This window comes from Lemur catta, chromosome 6 (assembly GCF_020740605.2).
Source record: "Lemur catta isolate mLemCat1 chromosome 6, mLemCat1.pri, whole genome shotgun sequence".
Classification (NCBI taxonomy): Eukaryota; Metazoa; Chordata; class Mammalia; order Primates; family Lemuridae; genus Lemur; species Lemur catta.
This window is the reverse complement of record NC_059133.1, coordinates 9,696,969-9,718,071: the sequence shown is the minus strand read 5'-3', so window position 1 is coordinate 9,718,071 and position 21,103 is coordinate 9,696,969. Positions and strand designations below refer to the sequence as shown.

General features: G+C 55.4%; 1 protein-coding gene across 1 annotated transcript in view; it reads left to right on the top strand.

The window, feature by feature from the left end:
* The first annotated feature begins 275 nt into the window (after positions 1–275).
* Positions 276–21,103, top strand: part of LOC123639278 (TRIO and F-actin binding protein) — a 57,831-nt gene continuing 37,003 nt past the window's right edge. The window contains exons 1-8 of the mRNA XM_045552911.1: positions 276–420; positions 1,504–1,677; positions 6,845–6,984; positions 8,756–8,957; positions 9,903–10,071; positions 16,120–16,857; positions 16,993–17,433; positions 17,641–19,756. Of these exons, the coding sequence (XP_045408867.1) occupies positions 1,564–1,677; positions 6,845–6,984; positions 8,756–8,957; positions 9,903–10,071; positions 16,120–16,857; positions 16,993–17,433; positions 17,641–19,756 (3,920 nt within the window). The 5' untranslated portion in view covers positions 276–420; positions 1,504–1,563. The remainder of the gene's footprint in view (positions 421–1,503; positions 1,678–6,844; positions 6,985–8,755; positions 8,958–9,902; positions 10,072–16,119; positions 16,858–16,992; positions 17,434–17,640; positions 19,757–21,103) is intronic.

Sequence of the window (21,103 nt, the reverse complement as noted above, 5' to 3'; positions counted from 1 at the left end):
TTTTAGAGAAGGATTCTGCCAAGTGGTTGGGGGTGGAGGAGGAAACGGGAGCAGCGAGGAGCACATGAAGTAGAGCCCCCCAGCTGCTCCCAGGGAAATAAGCGGCATTCCCTGCTGAAGGCGATGCTACAAGATGGGTGGGACCGATGCGTTCCCCTCCACCACCCCCTTTCCGCCCGGGAAAGGCTGGGGAGATGTCCACTCAGGGAAGATCGGAGACCCTGAGGCCACCGAGGGGCCAGCGGGTGCGCCCCCCGCCCCCACTACTCTTTCCTGGTTGGTTCCCCTCTCCAGATCTGATGGAAGAGAAGGAGCCTTGGCCCTGGCTGTCCCAGGGGAGGACCTGAAATTCCTCAGCTCTCTGCGGAGATTGCCAGCAAAGGCCTGATCCGCTGGGATGCTTTGAAGGAAACACACCAGGTGAGGACAGGTGTGGGCAGGTGACCTGGGGGCACCATAAAATGTGTGTGTTTGGGGATGTTAGATTCCTCCCACCTCCCTACCCCCCTCCCGGGCGCTCTGTATGGGTGGAGAGTGCATCTTTAAGTGACTCTCCTGACCCAGTTTCCGCTTCCAGGGCATGGACATTGTAGCCCCCAGGGGCACCCAGAAGGGAGAGCCCTGGGCACAAGTCAAGATGCCAGGGTTTCTTTTGGGCTAAGCTCTGCCACAAACTTGCTGTGTGACCTTAGGCTGTTCACTTTTGTGCAAGACTTTGTCCTCAATCCTGAAAATACCTGGCCAGCCCTTTGCCTCACTCCCTGTGCCCCTTACTTCCACCTCTGAGAAAGCCAGAGGCACACAGACTTGGATTTGAATCCAGCTCAGACACCGTGACCTTGAATGAGTTAGGGAACCTCTCTGAGCCTTAGTTGCCTGATCTGAAATAGGCATTAACTTAACCTAAAATGCAGAGTAGCTATAAGGCAAGAGTGTTTAAAATTTGGGGTGCACTAGAATCACCTAGGGGACTTGTTTAAAATGCACACCCCCAGGCCTCACCCCCTGGAGAGTCTGACTGGGTAGATTGGGAGAGGGAAGTGGGAATCTGCAGTTTTTTAAGAGACAAAGTGTTGCTATGTTGCCCAGGCTGGAGTATAGTGGCTACTCACAGGTGTGATTATAGAGCACTATGGCCTCGAACTCCTGGGCTCAAGTAGATCCTCCTGCCTCAGCCTCCCCAAGTAGCTGGGACTACACTGTGCCTGGCTGGAATCTTCATTTTTATGAGCAGCCCAGGAGGGTGTAATGCAGGGTTCTTGGAGCATACTTTAAGCAACACTGCAGTAAGGACTAGAAATCACACATCAAATGCTTGGCAGAATACCTGGGTGCTTGGTAGGTGCTTAGTAAGTGTTTGCTGAGTGAACAAATGAACAGTTGAGTGGATGGAAAACCTTATTTCCTTGGTCCTTGTCTGGCCTGGGGAAGCTGGGACTGGGGTCCACGTGTGTGGCCAGCCAGTCATCTGGTTCTTGCTTCTCCCCTCCCCACTCTCCCCAGGCCCCACCTAGAGTGTCAGCCTTTGGATTGCAGGAGCTGCCCTGGCCTGACTCACCCAATATGGAGGACGTGGCTGGGGATGCCCCATGTGAACACTTTGAGGCCAACGTGCTTACCCAGAGCCGCTGTCAAAACTGCTTCCAGCCTGAGGAGGCCCACGGAGCAAGGCACCAGGTGGGCCAGCTTTCCCGAGTGGTTGGAGTGGCTTGGGATGGGGAGTAGGCGATGGGCTGGGCCTGGCTAGGGCAGTGACTTGCAGGCGAACCCAGATGCTGGCCTTCCTGCTGACTAGAGCCTCAGTTTTCCCATCTGTGCAATGCAGGGGTTGGACCATGTGAATGTTTCCCAATCTTCAGTCACTTTCCTCCTGCTTTTATGATTTTTATCATAGCCTCATCTAGTCTGCTACTTACTGTATTGTTCTTTAAATCAACATCTTTTTCCCCTTCTACTGAAACAAAACTTTACTTCACCAACACAAATAGAAAACTAAGATTATGTTCTGTATATAGAAACTTTAAAAAAAAAGAGACGAAAACACAAAACAGAAATGTCATTAAATTCTAACTTGAGAGTGTTATCTACAGGAGGCTTTGAGCCTGAGTCCTGCTGTCTCTTTGTCAAAAAGAGAGATTAACCAGTGGTAGAGAGGCATTAAATATACACCAGCACCAGCTGGAGACTTTCTTCTCGAAGTTATTGACAGAGTGAAAGAGGAGTCCTAGTGTTACCCTGTGGTTGATGTGGTCTGTTGCTAAGCCCCTGTAGACATAATGCAGAGCACCTGGTACCACGCTACGAGCACCGTGGGGCCCGTGAACCTTCGAGGGCCCTTCCTGCCTTCACCTCCTATGGCTCCGTCATTCCCACTGGAGTCTGAAGCTCCTCTTGGGCCAGCTTTGTGCTGGGTTAGGCTCCAAGAGGTAGCCATTGTAAGGGGTTTGCTGCTCAGCTTTGGGGCCAGGCAGGCCAGACTTCCAGTCTGAGGTTTGCCATTACCTGCTGTGTGACCTTGGATCATTTAAGTTCTCTGGCTTCACTCTCTCTTGGGTAAAGTGGGGGCACCAGGCTTCTCACTCAGGGCATCTGGCCCTGCTTAGCCCAAACCACCTGTGGCAAATTCGGTTCCTCTCTTCCCCTTCCTGACCAGAAAAGTAAACCTTGGAGATTCCTTTTTATCTGTCCTGATACCTCCCATAACAGCTCCCCTGTGCTCCCCCCAAGTTCAGGGAACAGATGCCTGAGAGTCCTGCGAGTCCATCTCCCATGCAAAGAACCTTCTCCCAGCAGGTGGGGAGACAGCAAACGTGGAACCGGAGGAGAACCTGCATTCAGAAAGGTCCGAGTTCTAGTCTTAGTCCCGCCATTTCCCAGCTGGGACGTTGGGGCAGCTTATGTATTCATAGTTGTTAAATAGATGCTTAAAATGTGCCAGGCGTTATGCTAGATGTTGGGGAAATAGTGATAAATCAGACAGACACAGCCCTGGCTTCACAGGGCTTGTACTCCAGCAAGAGAAAAGGAGAGTAAGAAAGTAGTCATGCAAATGCTTATGAAGTCATGGTTGTGATAAATGCCATAAAGGAACAGCAAGTAGCATTGGAATAAATGATAGGACATCAAGGAAAGCGTCTCCATGGAAATGACATTTCAGTTGCTTGGTAAATGCTATGTAGGCATTAGCATTAGTCAGTGAAGAGGAGTGACCGTGCAAAGGCCCTGAGGCATAAAGGGGCAGCATTGGAGAAGAGGTCAGGGAGAGGCAGGGGCAGAGGAGCTATGGGACAGGATGCAAAATGGGTGGGGCCTGGGTCTCACCAGCCTTGTGCGGCTTTGTGGACATGCTGAGGATTGGGGTTCTATTCTGAGAGCCATGGGAGCCTCTGAAGATTTTAAACATGGGAGGACGTGATCTGATTTGCATTGTTTAAAGTCACTCTGATTGCTGGGCAGAGAATGGAGAGCAGGGTGGTGAAAGTGAATCAGGGTGACCAGCCAGGAAAAAGTACAAGTACTCATTCGTGCCAGAGATGACGAGGGCTTTGAGACGGAGACAGACACACAGACACATTTCAGAAGTAATTGAGTCAGAGAATCTGTGGGATTCGGGGATGTGGGAGGGGAGAAACCACAACTGACTGTTGTTTCTCCAGCAGGGTACTGGGGATGGGTCCAGCTGGAGTTGTTTGGGGCCTGGTGTGAGGTACCCACCGGACATGTGGAGATGAGGGGAGGTTAGAGGACACAGCGGGTAGAGCTCGGGGGACTGGAGATAGAGGCTTGCAAGTCGCCAGGAGCTGGCACCGACCAGGGTCTTGCTCCTGGAGGAGGGTGTGGAGTGAGACAAGAGGCCTGGGTGGAGGCCGGGGAGTCAGCATTTAAATGCAGGTACAGGAGGCAGAGACAGCAAGGGGACAGAGAAGAACTAGCCAGAGGGTTGGAAGCAAACCCAGAGTGTATCCCACTCCCCAGAGGCCAAGGCCAGGGATGGTTTCAAGATCAGAGATGGGCGCTGGTGTCAAATCTTTCATTTTCTTGAGTTTGCAGTTGCTCTGATGCTGCAGAACTCCAGGGTTGTGAAACTCCTCCAAGTTCTGCAAATGCATGAGGGGTGACTGTCATGCCCCTGAGCCAGGCCCTGGGACCCAACTCTGGGCAGGAGACAATTCCCTGCGTAGCACATGTGGTAGTAAACAACTGGCCCTCAGCCCTGTCTACCCTGCCGCCACTCTGGACCCCATTCCGCGGCGCTGCATGGTCTGGTATTGAAGGAAAAGGTGGATTCTTCCCGCTGCCTGGTGCTGCTGCCGAGGTGGGGGGTCTCCCACTCTCCCCATCTCTCTTTCACAGCAGGCCTCCAGGGAACCGAGTGTAGCCAGTTTTTCCTCCAGGGATTCTGGAACTTTGGCCCTATTTATCCCTAAGCTTTAGGTCAAGAGATTTCAGACATGTGGCATCAAAAAATCTGTATGTTGAGAAAGCGTCCCCAGCCTTGTTGGGCTGTGCGGTTCCCAGCCCGTCCCTAGTTACACCAGCACAGACTCATCTCTTGGGCCTGACGGAGGCGTCTCCTGGAGCTCAGCGAAGAAACAGGGTTGGATCCAGCGCTGCATCTTCAGGCAGAAATGCCCCCAGGTCCCCAGGTGTCCCCACCCGCCAGGCGTGATCAGCTCTTGACCAACAGATCATGCAAATGTCTGGGAGCTCCAGCTTCCCTCAGCCTCTGGGCTCTGGTGCCTGTCCCTGCTGTCCCTGCTCCAGTCACGGCCAAGTCTCCCGCCGGCTGGGGGAAGGGAGGTCAACCGCGGGGCTCACAGCCCCGACCAGAGGCAGGAGGGGCTCAGCAGGAGGGTCCCGCAGTGTGCCAGGCACCACAGCCCCTTTACAATGTATTCCTGATTGTATTTAACGTTATCCTGCCATTTAATATTTATAAAATTCTATTTTATGTTCTTTCATTATGTATTACATTTAAGACGTGCAGACTCTGTTGAAAGCCCTCTACAAACACTAACTCATGGAGGTGGGGCTGTCAGTGTGCCGGCTTCGTGGGTGAGATAACTGAGGCACACAGAGGAGTCACTCGGCCAAGGTCTTGGTCGCACTTCCTCCTCCATTTCAGAGAGGAGAAAACAAGGCTCAGAAAGGGGAAGCCACCAGGCCGAGGTCACCCTGGGGAAGTGGAGGAGCCAACATGGGGCCCGAGGTCTGTCTGAGGCCGGAGCCTGTGCTGACCTGCCACACGGGACGCAGAGCTGGGGACTGACGGCTGGGCTTGCTCATGTGGGCGGTGGGTGGTGATGGGGGCTGGGGTGAAGGCAGAGACGAGGTGCCACGTCAGGCTGGGGGCCCTGCCGGGCCTGGCTGGTCCAGGCCCCCTTGGTGATGCCTGGCGACCCACTCCCTCCTGACTCATGCTGTGCCAGCCCCTGGGTGGCCAAGGCGCCAGGCCCGGCTGTGGATCTGACACCTCCCACTGCCGAGCTCTGATCAGAATCTGGCTTCAGGGCAGGGGGCGAAACTGAACCCAGACGGGCTCCGCTGGCCTGGATGTCACGGCAGACACCCAGGCCTCACTCCTTGGCACTGCCCGGTCCCCACTGGTGGCCTTCTTGGAACATGGAGAGCCTGTGCCCACCCTGGGGTGCTGCCCATGCTGCGGCCTCAGCCCTGAGCTCTGGGCTTCGGGTCCCCAGGGAGCCCATGCCCAGGCTCCTGCCTGGCCCAGCTCTCAGGTGAGCGGCTGGGATCAGGTTCCTGCGGTTTCATGTCCCGCATTGTTCTTGGCCGGGCCCGGCTTATGAAACTGTAATGAGGGGCCCCTGCTCCCGAAGCCGGCCCCTCTAAGGTTTCCGCTGCCTCTGCTGCCGCCGCCACCACGGCCCGGAGTCGGGGCCTGGGAGGGCGGCAGCGTGGGGGCCTGAGCCGGAGCCCCCCGGGGACGAGGGTGCTGACAGCCGACAGCCGCCACCACTGCCGGAGCCCGCCGCCCAGGTAACCCGAGAGGAGGCGGGGCGCAGGGTGCCATGGCGGCTGTCTCCCACCACCAGGGGCCGGCCCTGCCATTCCTGGGAGGTGGGGAGAGATGGGGGGGCCTTCCTGGAGGGGAGCAGCCGTTCCCCCTGGGTGAGCCCAGCACCAGCCTTCGCAGGTGTGGCCTTGCCGAGGACGGGAGGGAGAGAGGAGTGGACGGCCAGCTCCAGGCCCCCGCCCCAACCCTGGGACCCAGAGCCTCCGGCCCTGGAGCACCCCCCAGCCTGTCCCTTAGTGGCGCAAACCTCTTCTTTCCTCCAAGGTCTTGTTTTCCCGTCTCCTCCTCAGTCAGACTACCTCTCCCTGCTCTCAGGCCATATTGATCCTCCCCCGTCACCCCCGTCTTCTGCTACAAAAGACCCTTTGGGTCCTTCCACGTGCTTCACATTCCCAAGCACAAAGTCACACACGCACTCATAAGTGAACTTGCATGCGCTTATGCAAACATATGCGTGGGTGCACCCGCCGGGCCCGCAGACACATGCACGTACACATGCACACATGTTCTCAACACCATGTGCACACATGTGCCCCGGACACACAGGCCTTCGTGCACACACATACCTGTACTGAGGCCCACATGTGTACACACATGCCCGTGCGTGCACACACACCGGTACCTCTGCCAGCCCCCAGCTTGGATCCCCAGGGACGCTTGCCGCCTGATGGGCAGCTCTCCTTGGGGAGTATGAGATCCAGGAGGAGATGCCTGAGGCTCCCACTCCGCCCAGGGCTGGGAGGGGCCGTGCAGGGGGAGGGAGCCCCCACGTGGGTGCTGAGCTGCCTCCTCTCTCCAATTCTGGCCCAGGAGCTCAGGAGCCCTTCAAGTGCCGAAGTGCCCTACTGCGACCTGCCCCGATGCCCACCTGCTCCTGAGGACCCGCTCAGTACCTCAATCTCCGGCTGCCAGTCTGTGGGGGACCTGGGCCTCAGGCCAGGGCCCAAGAGGTGGGTAGAGCCCCAGGGCCCAGGGAAGGGCTCCCTGGGGTAGAACACCCTCACTCTCCCCCAACACACACCCCTTCCCATCTGTCTGTGGTGGCTGCTGGCACGGGTCATGCAGTCAGTCCCTGCAGCCTGGGGGTGGGTGGACAGTAGGCATGCTTCTCAGGCCACTGGGAGAACTCAGGTCAGACTGTCCCTGCTTGCAGCTGGGGTGCTAAGCCTGCCCTCCCTGACCCTGGCTCTCTGTCCCAGTGGCCCTGCCCACTCCGTAACTCCCCAAGACCTAGCTCAGCTTTGCTCCAGGGCATGTGGCAGCTGTGTGCCCACCCTGCAGTGGGCATGGCCCACAGCCTGCTCATATTTCCTGGTTCCCTTTGCACAGCTTTAAAAGATTAAACAGTCCCTGCACCCAGGGGCACCTGCTGTCACCCACCTACCTGGGTGTACACTGCTTCAGGCTCTAGGACTCCTTCCACCTTCAGGTGTGAACTGAAGTTCCCCTTTAGGATCATGGTACCTTGGGAAGCCATGACCTGAGAGTCTAGAAACCTGGGTCCTAGCTTCAGATTCATCTTTGATGAGCTGCAGGACCTTGGTCAACTTACTCTGTCTTTCTATGCCTCAGTTTCTCTGTTTGTAAAATAAGAGGGGTTGAATCAAAACAGCATTGCTTTGGAAGCATATGCTCCTCACAGGTAGGCATTATTTTTTAAAAAACCACAGCTTTGCTATCAAATGTTTTAGAAAGTCTGGGATAAATAAAATTGAATACCTTTCCTGCAGGACTTGTCAGAGCCTTTAGTTTGCAGGCATGCATTGTAGCTTTTGGGTGAGGAAGACAGAGAAATATGCAGTATGTCCCAAACTTACTTGACTACAGAACTCTTTTAGGATCATCACCCATTACCATCCTCTAGGCCAATCTGTGGGTCACTGTTTGGGGATCCTGCCAGCTCTAAGCCTCTTTGAGCCTGTGGCTTCTCTAAAGCAGGGCTTTCTCTGCAACTCTATTGCTTGGCATTCAGGCTGGTGACTCTGTCACTCCCTTGGAGCCCTGTTGCCTTTCACATCCCCCAGTTAGCCAAGCATGAGTCTGTCTTACTGAGCTTGGGGTTCTCAATCCTGCTTCATTTACAGAGGGTTGGGGCTGGGGCAGTAGTCCTGGTTCACGACACAGCTCTGCCCTTTCCTATCTCTGTGACCTTGCCAGTCTCTTAGCCTCTCTGAGCTGCAGTTTCTTCATCTGTGCAATGGGAATCATTATACTTACTTCAAAGGGAGGCTGTTGTAGCTCTATGGGGCAGCTCATATAAACAGCCTAGCACATACCTGTAATTCCGGCACTCTGGCAGGCCAAGGCGGGAGGATCCCTTGAAGCCAGGAGTTTAGACCAGTCTGGGCAACCTAGTGAGACCCCGTATCTACAAAAAAGAAAAAAATTGGCCAGGCATGGTGGTGCTCACCTGTAGTCCCAGCAACTCAGGAGGCTGAGGCAGGAGGATCGCTTGAGCCCAGGAGTTCGAGGCTGCAGTGAGCTTTGATCACGCCACTGCATTCCAGCCTGGGTGACAGAGTGAGACTTTGTTTCTAAAAAAAAAAATAAAGTAAAAGCCTAGCACAGAGACAGCCTGGATGTTGGCGCTCTCTTCCACACTGACATGTGGACTCCAGGCCCCGTGTGAGCGAGTGAGTGCACTTGGGTGGTGTGGGGGTGTCACTCTCTAGTTCCCCATTACATTTTGGGAAAAAGTCATAGGTCTGTTTCCTCTCCCAGGAGCCTAGCCCCATCAGCAGGGCTCCCCAAAGAGGGCCCCACAGCCACCCCCAGAAACAGGAGCTGGGAGCTCGAGGCGGTGCCCTATCTGGAGGACCTGACCTCCTCCCCATGTGGCAGCTGCAACGAGGGCCCCGACTCTGACACCAGCTCCAGCCCTGACTGCGACACCCCTGATGGTACCAGCGACTCGTCCTCTGTGGTGAGCTGGGGGCGGGAGATGGGGGGACAAGAGCAGACCACTCCTCCGTCCCCAGCCCCGGGTTCTGCCGAAACCTCCAGATGAGGGCTGAGCCTCTCATACCAGGGAGTGGGGGCAAGGTCCTCTGGACCGTTAGCCAGCATCACAGGCCACCCTGACCAACACCTGGAGGGGCAGGGGCTAGCCCAGGGTGGGCTGGGAGTCTGGCTGTGGAAAGATCGAGAAAGGAGTTTCAGTGGTCAGGGACAATCAGCAGTGGGCTCAGGCTGCCAAAACTCTCAGGTCACAGAAGCCCGGGGTGTGGGACGTGGTGACCAGAGCAAGGATGGGACTGGGCCCCTGAGCCCTGCCCTGGTCACACACTGCTGTGCCCCGTGGCCAGCCCTGGCGTAGATTTCCAAGGGACACAGGAAAGGAAGCAGGCTGAGGCGGGGGTGTGTCTTGCAAGGACTGGGGGGGCATTTAGCCAGGAAAAGAGAAGACCCGGGAGCCTTTCCTCAAGTGTTCACATTTGGAAGGGCTGCGGGGGGCAGAAGAGGCAGGTCCGTCCTATGACACCTCTGCAAAGGAAACTGACAGGGAAGTGAGGGGACTCAGAATAAAACACCTGAGCCCGCACGCCCACCGTGTGGCCCGCACTGGGCACTGTGCTGTGGCCTCAGCGAAGACCCGCCCCGGGGAGAGACTGTTAGGGCCCCTGCGGGGCTGAGGCTTAGAGAGGGGAAGCAGCTTAGCGAGGCCGCAGTCTGGGAAGTGGTGCGGCTAGGATTTGAACCCGCTTCTCTCTGTTCCCTGGGGGTGTGTCACAGGCACATGCTGGGCATACAGTGAATGCTCTTCCAGTGTCAGCTCCCTTCCCTTCCTTCTGCGCCTCTCACGCTTGGAGTGTCGCCCCTGGGGCCTTTCTTCTCCCCAAACCCACTTTTTCCTCCCGTTCTCTGGCAGGACTGGGACACTGTCAAGAGGCGGGAGGAGACCCCCAGCGGGGACAAGCTCACCACGATGATCTCACGGAGGCCGCAGGAGGGGCCGAGAGCTGGCAGTGCCCAAAGGGCTCCCCCTCTCCCCACCAGGTCCCCTGCGGGAGGAGACACTGCAGCCCAGAGAAAGGAGGGTGAGTCCTTCTGCCGGTCGGTCCCCGTGACTATGAGTGTGGTGATGGCCTGGGACCCCCACAGGGCCATCTCCCTGGCTCACAGAGGAGGGCCCTCTGGACGAGTGATGGCATGCTAGCCGAGCAGACAGCCTGGGCGAAGGATTGGAGGTGTGCCTAAGCAGTGTCCTGGCAGGAACTGCTGGAGCATCGATGGGGGTGTACAGTTGAGCCACACTGCGCCAGGCCTCGGGAGCCTAATCAAGGAGTTTGGACTTTCTTCTCTAAGTAGTAGGGAGCCACAGAAGGTTTTTGAGGAGGGGAGTCATGTAATTTAACCTGGGCCTTAGGAAGTTCACTAGGGCAGAGGTGCAAAGGATGGACTGGAGCAGGGCGAGGCTGAAGGACGAGAACAGTTAAGAGACCCCTGTGCCGCCGTAGTGGCGACCGGTTCAGGCAGGAATGACTGGCTGATGCTACATCCCTGGGTGAAAGTTTTTCGGGGAACAGGGTATTCACAACCTCAAAGTATCACCCCTCAGATTATGTGTTGATTACAGAGGGGAAAGGCACCCTTGGGATGGGAGATCTGGCAGGCACCGCCTTAACCAAGCGGTCACATCCCCAGAGAGGGACAAACTGGCATCAGACCCCCCCGATGTGCTACGCCGGGTGGACACGGCATCCCTCCCCTTCCAAGCCGTCCTGCTGAAAAGGCACTGCCCGCCTCTAACCCAAACAGAACATCGGACAGCCCGAGAGCGAAAGCCGTTCTGCAACATAGCTGGGCGCCTCGTGAGAGACAGAAAGGGCTGGGGAGCTGTTCTCCATTAAACGGGACCACGGAGACAAGGAAGTGGAAAGCCGTGTGTGACCCTGGTGGCATTCCAGACAGAAGACAGAGCTATGAGCAGCATTACTGGGACAACTGGGGCATTTTGAATACAGACTGTATGTTAGATAGTAGTATCATATCACTGTGCCATTTCCTGAGCATGACAATGGCACCGCGAGGGGGAAGTGTCTGGATGGCTTCAGTTGCCTCTCACATGGGTCAACAAGATAGCGAGGCGCAGGTAGATGGGAGGGGAGAGATATGGTGGATGGATGGATGGATGGACAGACAGACAGAGCAAATGAGACAAGAGACAAACTTAGCAACTGGTGACTGCGGGAAGGAGAGCTATATGGATGGCGGCCATACCGTTGCTGCCACCCCTCTCTAGTGCATTGCAGTCATGCAGGTGAGAGACGGAGAAACCTGGATTAGGGCCATGGGCATGGGTTGAGGAGGGGACAGAGAGGAGAGAGCTTTCGGAAGCAGACTTGATGGGATTCGAGACGGAGGACACGCAGTTGCAGCCCCTGGCCCGGGTGTCCACGTGGCTGGCCGTGCACTTCACTGAGAGCGGAGGGCAGGGGTGGGGATGTGCCTAGGGCTGGCCATGCTGGATTTGAGCGCCCCAAGGAAGAGGTTTCAGGCTGTGGATGCTCAGCGAAGGGTCAGGGCAGGGGCTGGAGCACGGGGGAGGTGCTCAGCAACTGACTTATTGCCCCCGGTTGATCGTGGCTGAGGAGACGAGACAGTGACCAGAACAGCAGCAGCGTCTACAGCAATGCCCCACTTTCCTGGATATTCCGGGCATGTGCTGAGTTAGTGCCTTGCACAGGCTCGCTCTGGATTCCCCTGACCCCTCTGTCCTTCCTCACTGGCCGCTCCCTCTCACTCACCTTTGCTGACACCTCCTCTGCTCCACCTTTATTTTTTTTATTTTTTATTTTTTGGGGCAGAGTTTTGCTCTGTTGCCCAGGCTAGAGTGCAGTGGCATCATCATAGCTCACTACAACCTCAAACTCCTGCGCTCAAGTAATCCTCCTGCCTCAGCCTCCCAAGTAGCTGGGACTACAGGTGCACACCACAAAGCCTGGCTAACTTTTCTATGTTTAGTAGAGACGGGGTCTCGCTTTTGCTCAGGCTGGACTCGAACTCCTAAGCTCAAGCAATCCTCCCGCCTCGGCCTCCCAGAGTGCCAGGATTACAGGCTGAGCCACCGGGCCCGGCCCTCTGCTCCACTTTTAAATATCGGATGCCCTGGAGCCCAGTCCTGGGCCCTTTCTGTTCTCTTCCTGCACATCTGGCTGCTTGGCCTACAGTACTATCTGGAAGAAGCTGGTGACTCCTGAGTCCCCACTCCTGTCCTTGATCTCTTCCCTGAACAGCAGCTCTTCTCCATAGCCCTACTCTCCACTGGGTCTGTGGTAGCCCCTCCAGCTCCACGCAGCACTGCTGCGTCCCTCACTAAGCAGTGCCAGCCTCTGTCCAGCGCTGGAGAAACAGCAGCAAACAAGACAGGCAAGTCCCCACCCTTATGGAGCCGACAACCCAGTGGCGGGAAGGCGGACAGAAAAGCACATTAAAAATAGATTAGAGGCCGGGTGCGGTGGCTCATGCCTGTAACCCTGACCAACAGCAAGACCTCGCCTCTACAAAAAAAATAGGAAAATTAGTCAGGCGTGGTGGTGCATGCCTGTAGTCCCAGCTACTCGGGAGGCTGAGGCAGGAGGATCGCTTGAGCCCAGGAGTTTGAGGTTGCTGTGAGCTATGATGATGCCACTGCACTTTAGCCTGGGCAACAGAGTGAGACTCTGTCTCAAAAAAAACCCCAAAAACTCAGAGCGTGGTAACTGCCACTTGGAGAATCAGCACAGACGGTGCTGTGAGCATGACTGGTCGGACGAGGGGGCCTTTCTGGGGCGGGTGAGATCTGAGTGCCAGAGGGAGTCGGCAGGGCAGAGGCCGTAAAGCGTGGACAGAGGTGGGGGTCCGAGGAGTGGAAAGAGGCTGGAGGGTGGGAGCAGGTGGAACATGGGAGAGTGCCGAGAGGAGGCTGGTGCAGGGGCGACCTGCAACTTGATCCCCCTCCAAACTGGTTTTGATGTCACCATCTGGCTGGCCGGTGGGTCAGGCCCCAAATCTTAAGTGATCCCAGTTCCCCTTTCCTCACTCTTTGTATCCAAGTCATCGGTAGTTCCCATCAGTGCCTTGTCCAAAACACACCCCAAATCTGTCCCCTTCTTGCCATCTTCACGACAACTCCTGGCCAAGCCACCGCTGCATTGGGATTCTTGCCAGAGCCTCCTCCGGGTCTCCTGTCTCTGCCCCCGTCCCCCTCGGGCCATTCTCCCCACATCGTTTCAAAATATTAATCAGATCTTGTCCCCTGCCCCGCCTGAATCAGGCCCAGGGAGGAGGGTGTGTGGAAAGAAGTAACAACAGTGGGGAACCAGATGCCTCCCGGGGTGCGAATGGTCTGACGGGCCAGGCAGGATTTCTTACTTGCTCTTAAACACGCTGAGCCCCGGGTGGAGGAACTTCCTATGTGACCCACTTGATCAGAGGCAGTCACCACCACCCACCTGGTGGCAGGTCCCTGAATTGCAGGCCGGGGGCCAGGGCCCAGAGGAATTAGCCAGCTCTGTAATGCTGGGATTCTTGACACCTCTCTTTGCAGGCACCTCCCAGTTTGCACAGCTCGAGCCCAGCTGGCTCAGGGACAGGACACAGAATGCCCAGAGACATCTGGAGGGCCTACTGTGTGCCCACTAAGGGGCCGCAGGAATGAAGTCAGATCCTAGGTGGGCCAGGCTCAGAGGAGGCTTGAGATGGTGGGAAACAGAAGGTTCTGGGGCCAAGGTTCCGAGGCAGCCTCCACTCCCTGAGAGTGGTGGCAAAGGCCATCTTGGCGAGCACACATGCCCAGTGGGCGGGAGGCTCCAGGATGAGGCGGGAGGCAGAGCTGGAGGGTGCAGCACCATGTGCACCAAGCACCTACAGCAGCTGAGCGCTCTTCCACACCCTGCAGCAAGGATGGAAAAGAAGGCAGGGCCCTACCCTAGGGAGCTTGCTGGGGAGTGAACAGTTAAACAACTCATGAGACGGACAGGGTGAAGGAGATGGATGGGGAAGGCCTCTCTGAGCAGAGACCCCAAGTCCAAGAGGAGCCAGCCAGGCAAGGAGGGAAGAGGCAGGAGCAAAGGCCCTGGGGAGGGGAGCTGCCTGTGCCATTTGAGGAACTGCAAGGAGAGTGAGTGGGGGAAGGGGCTGTGGGGATGCTGAGGCCGAGCGGGGTGGGAGCAGAGACCAGACCCTGCAGAGCCTTGCCAGCCCCGGGAAAGCCTGGATTTATTTCAGTTGCACTTTGGAGCCCCTGAAGTTTTTTGGTATTTTTAAAAACTTTTTGTTTGTTTTGTTTTGTTTGAGACAGTCTCCCTCTGTTGCCCAGGCTAGAGTGCAGTGGCATCATCATAGCTCACTGCAACCTCAAACTCCTGGGCTCAAGCGATCCTCCTGCCTCAGCCTCCCGAGTAGCTGGGACTACAGGCATGCACCACCACACCTGGCTAATTTTTCTATTTTTTTGTAGAGACAGGGTCTCGTTCTTGCTCAGGCTGGTCTTGAACTCCTGACCTCAAGTGATCCTCCTGCCTCGGCCTCCCAGAGTGCTAGGCTTATAGGCGTGAGCCACCTCACCTGGCCAAAACTTTTTGTTTTGAAATAATCTAAGATTTATAGAAGAATTGCAAAGATCACACAGAGAGTTTCCATTGTACTCCTCACCTGGGCTCCCCTAATGTTAACATCGTATATAACCAAGTACAATGACCAAAATTAAGAAACTAGCACTGGTACAACACTATTAACCAAGCTACAGACTATTGGGATTCACCAGATTTTCCTTTAATACTCTTTTCTCTTTTAGGATCCAATCCAGGATCCCACATTGCATATAGTCACCCTTCTCTGTGTCCTCCAATCTGTGACAGGTTTCCTGTCTCTCCTTGTCTTCCCCTGAAGAGTTGTGAGCAGGGTGATCTGATCACCTTTGCCATTGGAAAGGATCACCCTGGATGGAATGACGACATGGGGACAGAGCACATTTTGGGGGGCTACTGCAACCACCCAGGAGAGAAATGACGGTGGCCTGGAGTAGGGAGCAGGGTGGAGATGCGAGGGGCAGGCGGATACGGCACGTATTTTAGGATGGCCGTGAGGCATCAGCCCAGCAGGCAACAACAGCACAAATTTTGAGTGTGCCGCATGCTCAGATCTGTGCCAGGTGCTGGAAACTCAGACTTCAGGGACACCAGCTCAGAGGCTACAAAAGGGATGGAGAGGATCTTGATGCATGGATCTTACACATGCGGGCAGTTGTGGCTCCTTCACTTCGCTCCTGAAGCAGCAGCCAGGGACATGCATGTAGCTGGTGGCCAACATCTACTCAGTGACTGAGGGATTGAGGGGGGTGGAGGGTGACACTGAGGTCACAGTGACCCCATGATGGGCTAGGAGTTGTGAAGGGGTCCCTGTTGAGGGCAGTTACAGTAATCCCTTGGGCCAGTGCTTCTGAAACTGTAAGTTGCATGCAAATCAGCCAGAGGTATCCTCAGTGGGACCTGAGATTCTACACTTCTAGCAAATTCCCAGCTGCTGGCTCACAAGAGGTTGTCCACCCCTTTGTCCATCCCATCCTCATGGCAGTCCTGGGAGGAACCTCTGTGGCAGGAGCACCTGGGTACAAGGAACAGGAGGACTCTGGGGCTCACACATGGAGAAGGCTCATTAGCAGAAATCTAGGGAATTTCTCAGAATCTGACAGTAGGAAGTGGAACTGCGAAGGGAGAGTGGTTAGGTAGCCATGCTGGGTCCACCTCTCCCACTCTGGGGTCACACGGGCTATTGTCAAAACTGCTGTCCACGAGATTGCTTCTTTTCTGACTTGTCCATGGACTCCAGACTATGTGGTCATCCAGCTCTGGAACTCACCTCCTGTTGACTGAGTCAGTCTGGGTCTCAGTTTCAAATTCCTGAGCTCAGCTCAAGACCAGCATCCCAGACCTTGTCTAATCAGCCTTAGTCAGAGAGGTGGAGTTGCTTGGTATGGACAGTGAGACCTCTAAGAAGAGCGTATGGGGTCTGCCCTAATCATTGGTCCCAGGGGACAAAGGAAGGTAGCATGTGAAAGCGGCTTGGACCCCTCCGCTTACCTCAACTTCCTCTTCTCTCTCCAGACGATGGCGGTGGGAGCGGGAGCGCAGGACAGCACTGGGCGAAGCTCCGTGGAGAAAGCGGGTACTTCTCCTTGGAGCGGCACCGGGCGGCACTGACCCGGGCTTCCTCCATGACACCACAGAGTGGGCCTCAAAGTGCCACCCCCCAGGCTTCCTCTGCCCAGAGGGACATTGCCCAGGTGGTCTCCACACAACGCGGTACCCCCCGCGCCTCCTCTCCTGCCCGAATCACCCAAAGGGAAAACCCTAGGACATCATCCACCCAACAAGACACCCCCAGGGCCTCTCAGTACACCTCCAGAGCTTCCTCTCCCTCAAGAATCACCCAACGGGACAACCCCAGAACCTTATCCACCCAACGAAACAATCCTCAACTTTCCTCTCCCCCCAGAGCGACCCAGCAAGACAACCCCAGAACCTCTTCTACCCAACAGGACAACCCCCAAACTTCTTTTCCTGCTTGTACTTCCAAGCGGGAAAACCCAAGAGCATCCTATGCCCAACAGGACAATCCCAGATCCTCTTCTCCCAACCAAACCACCCAACGGGAAAACCCCAGAACCTTCTGTGCCCAACGGGACAATCCCAGATCCTCTTCTCCCAACAGAACTACCCAACGGGAAAACCCCAGAACATCCTGTGCCCAAAGGGACAATCCCAGATCCTCTTCTCCCAACCAAACCACCCAACGGGAAAACCCTAGAACCTTCTGTGTCCAACGGGACAATCCCAGATCCTCTTCTCCCAACCGAACCACTCAACGGGAAAACCACAGAACATCCTGTGCCCAAAGGGACAATCCCAGATCCTCTTCTCCCAACCAAACCACCCAACGGGAAAACCCTAGAACCTTCTGTGTCCAACGGGACAATCCCAGATCCTCTTCTCCCAACCGAACCACCCAACGGGAAAACCCCAGAACATCCTGTGCCCAAAGGGACAATCCCAGATCCTCTTCTCCCAACCAAACCACCCAACGGGAAAACCCTAGAACCTTCTGTGTCCAACGGGACAATCCCAGATCCTCTTCTCCCAACCGAACCACCCAACGGGAAAACCCCAGAACATCCTGTGCCCAAAGGGACAATCCCAGATCCTCTTCTCCCAACCAAACCACCCAACGGGAAAACCCTAGAACCTTCTGTGTCCAACGGGACAATCCCAGATCCTCTTCTCCCAACCGAACCACCCAACGGGAAAACCCCAGAACATCCTGTGCCCAAAGGGACAATCCCAGATCCTCTTCTCCCAACCAAACCACCCAACGGGAAAACCCCAGAACCTTCTGTGCCCAACGGGACAATCCCAGATCCTCTTCTCTCAACAGAACCACCCAACGGGAAAACCCCAGAACATCCTGTGCCCAAAGGGACAATCCCAGATCCTCTTCTCCCAACAGAACCACAAAACAGGAAAACCGCAGAACGTCCTGTGCCCAATGGGACAATCCCAGCGCTTCTTCTCCCAACAGAACCACTCAACGGGAAAACCCCAGAACATCCTGTGCCCAAAGGGACAATCCCAGATCCTCTTCTCCCAACAGAACCACCCAACGGGAAAACACCAGAATATCCTGTGCTCAATGGGACAATCCCAGATCCTCTTCTCCCAACAGACCCACCCAACAGGAAAACCCCAGAACCTTCTGTGCCCAACAGGACAATCCCAGATCCTCTTCTCCCAACAGAACCACCCAACAGGAAAACCCCAGAACATCCTGTGCCCAAAGGGACAATCCCAGATCCTCTTCTCCCAACAGAACCACCCAACGGGAAAACACCAGAATATCCTGTGCTCAACGGGACAATCCCAGATCCTCTTCTCCCAACAGACCCACCCAACAGGAAAACCCCAGAACCTTCTGTGCCCAACGGGACAATCCCAGATCCTCTTCTCCCAACAGAACCACCCAACGGGAAAACCCCAGAACATCCTGTGCCCAAAGGGACAATCCCAGATCTTCTTCTCCCAACAGAACCACCCAACAGGAGAACCCCAGAACCTTCTGTGCCCAACGGGACAATCCCAGATCCTCTTCTCCCAACAGATCCACCCAACAGGAAAACCCCAGAACGTCCTGTGCCCAACGGGATCCCAGAGCCTCCTCTTCCAACAGAACTGCTCAACGGGACAACTCCAGAACTTCTTGCATCCAAAAGAACACCCCCAGATCCTCTTCTACCCAACGAGACAACCCTAAAACCTCTTATACCAAATGGGATACCCTCAGAACCGCTTGTACCCAATGGGACAACCCACATGTCTCTTCCTTTAAACGGGACAACCCTAGAACCTCCTCCCCTCAATGCTGCACCCTAAAGGACAATCCCAGACCATCATCTCCCCATCGCTCTGCTCAACGAAACAATCCCAGGCCTTCCTCTCCCCACCGTACTAACAAAGACATCCCCTGGGCCTCCTTCCCCCTCCGGCCAACTCAGAGTGATGGCCCTCGAACCTCTTCCCCATCTCGCTGTAAGCAAAGCGAGGTTCCCTGGGCATCCATTGCCCTCCGGCCAACCCAAGGTGACAGGCCTCAGACCTCCTCTCCCACTAGACCAGCCCGGTGTGACCCACCTCAGTCCTCTGGCCCCACTCAGCACAACTCACTGTCCCGGGCTACCTCTTCCTCCCACAACCCAGGCCAGCAGAGTGCCTCCCGAACTTCTTCACCTCTGCACCCCACTCCCCGGGCTGCTCCCCAGACCTCTCCTGAGCCCTCCCAGCCTCCATGTGCTGTGTGCATTGGGCACCGGGATGCCCCTCGAGCCTCTTCGCCTCCTCGTTATTTGCAGCATGACCCCTTCCCCTTCTTCCCAGAACCCCGTGCACCTGAGAGTGAATCACCCCACCACGACCCCCCCTATGTACCACCTGCTGTGTGCATTGGACACCGGGATGCCCCCCGGGCATCCTCACCCCCCCGCCACACCCAGTTTGACCCCTTCCCCTTCCTCCCAGATACATCAGATACCTCTGAGAACCAGTCCCCTCAACATGAACCTCCCCAGTTCCCCCCACCTGTGTGCATTGGGTACCGAGATGCACCCCGGGCCTCCTCGCCGCCACGCCAGGCCCCAGAGCCCTCCCTCCTGTTCCAGGATCTCCCCAGGGCCAGCACTGAGAGCCTGGTCCCTTCCACGGACTCTCTGCACGACCCCCCCTACATCTCAACCCCTGTATGCATTGGGCACCGGGATGCACCCTCCTTCTCGTCCCCACCACGCCAGGCTCCTGAGCCCTCCCTCTTGTTCCAGGACCACCCTGGAACTAGTATGGAGAGCCTGGCCCCCTCCACGGACTCTCTGCATGGCTCCCCGGTGCTGATCCCCCAAGTGTGCATCGGGCACCGAGATGCACCTCGAGCCTCCTCCCCGCCCCGCCACCCGCCCAGCGACCTAGCGCTCCTGGCACCCTCACCTCCACCAGGGAGCTCTGGGGGCTCCCGGGGCTCAGCATCCCCCGGGGAGACAAGGCACAACTTGGAGAGAGAGGAGTACACTGTGTTGGCTGACCTGCCGCCACCCAGGAGGCTGGCCCAGAGGGAACCAGGGCCCCAGGCGCAGAGAAGCAACGGGGGCCGTACCCGCAGCCCAGGCCGTGCAGAGGTGGAGCGCCTCTTCGGGCAAGAGCGCAGGTGAGCCCAGGGTGGGGTCACCCAGGTGGCCTGGGGAGGAGGCTTGGCTCAGAGTTAGGTTGCCAGAAGAAAGCATTCAAATCCCTCTGCCCTGCCACTTACTGGCTGTGCAACCTTGGGCAAGTCAGTACACCTGTCTGTTTCTGCATGTTAGGAGGTTTCTTTGAGGATTAAATGATGCTGTGTGTAGCTAGTGGTTAAGAGCCAAGACTGGAGTCAGGCAGGCTGAGTTCAAATACTGGGTAAAAGCCACTTCCCAACCTGTGTGACCTGGTAAAGTGATTTACCCTAACTGAGCCTCAGTTTCCTCATCTGTAAAACGAGGGAGAACCTTACCACATTAATTTAAATGAGGTTGAACTCTCAAACTCTTTGTTTGATCCAGACTCATAGGTTTATTTTGTTTTTCTTTCTTCCTTGCACGAGGGAGAAGAATATGCCCACGATTCTTTTCTGTGTTAGCAAAGAAAACTCACGGGTCCCTACACGGTTCAGAAAACAGAGGTGTCGATTTAAAATGTATGGCCAGAGCCACATATTTTAAATAGAACTCACAGAATTACAGCCTTTTTGATGTTAAATGTTACTTTCTGGGGACACAATGACAACGCCTGAAGTCCAGTTGTCGTGTGAGTCTCCTTAGTTAGCAATACACACTACTGAAGGGGAAACATTTCCTCCTGATCCACCTGAGATTTCTTTCCCCAGCAGTTCCAGCCTGGAGTTTTCAAGGACCAGACCTAGAATTCCATTAGTTAGGGTCAAGAGAACAACAAAAAGTGGTCTGGAAGTCTCAAAACTTTCAGTGTATAATTCAACGAATTTTAGTATATTTACCAAGTGGCACAACCATCATGATGATTGCATTTTAGAATATTTCCCTCACCCTAAAGGGGTATGTAATATTTAGTATCTAAAATTCCTCTTTGCCACTTTTCTCTTAGATTTGAATCTACATGAGCAACTTTATCACTTATTCTTCAAGTTTCCTTTTCCAGTAATCTTGATCCATTTCATACCCAGGTGACAACTATGTAGTCCCAGCATTAGTGTAATTCTTTCTTTGGCCTTTTTAAAAATACACCTTTTTTTAGAGCAATCTTAGGTTCACGGCAAAATTGAGCAGAAAACAGAGTTCCATGCCCACCCTCTGCCACTATCAATATCCCACACTACAGTGGTACGTCTATTACAATCTGGGAACCTACACTGACAAGTCACCCCAAAGTCCATGGCTGACATTAGGGTTCGTTCTTGGTGTTGTACACGCTGTGGGTTTGAACGAATGTGTGACAAGTATCCACCACTGTAGTATCATAGGGAGTAGTGTCCCTGCCCTGTAAGTCC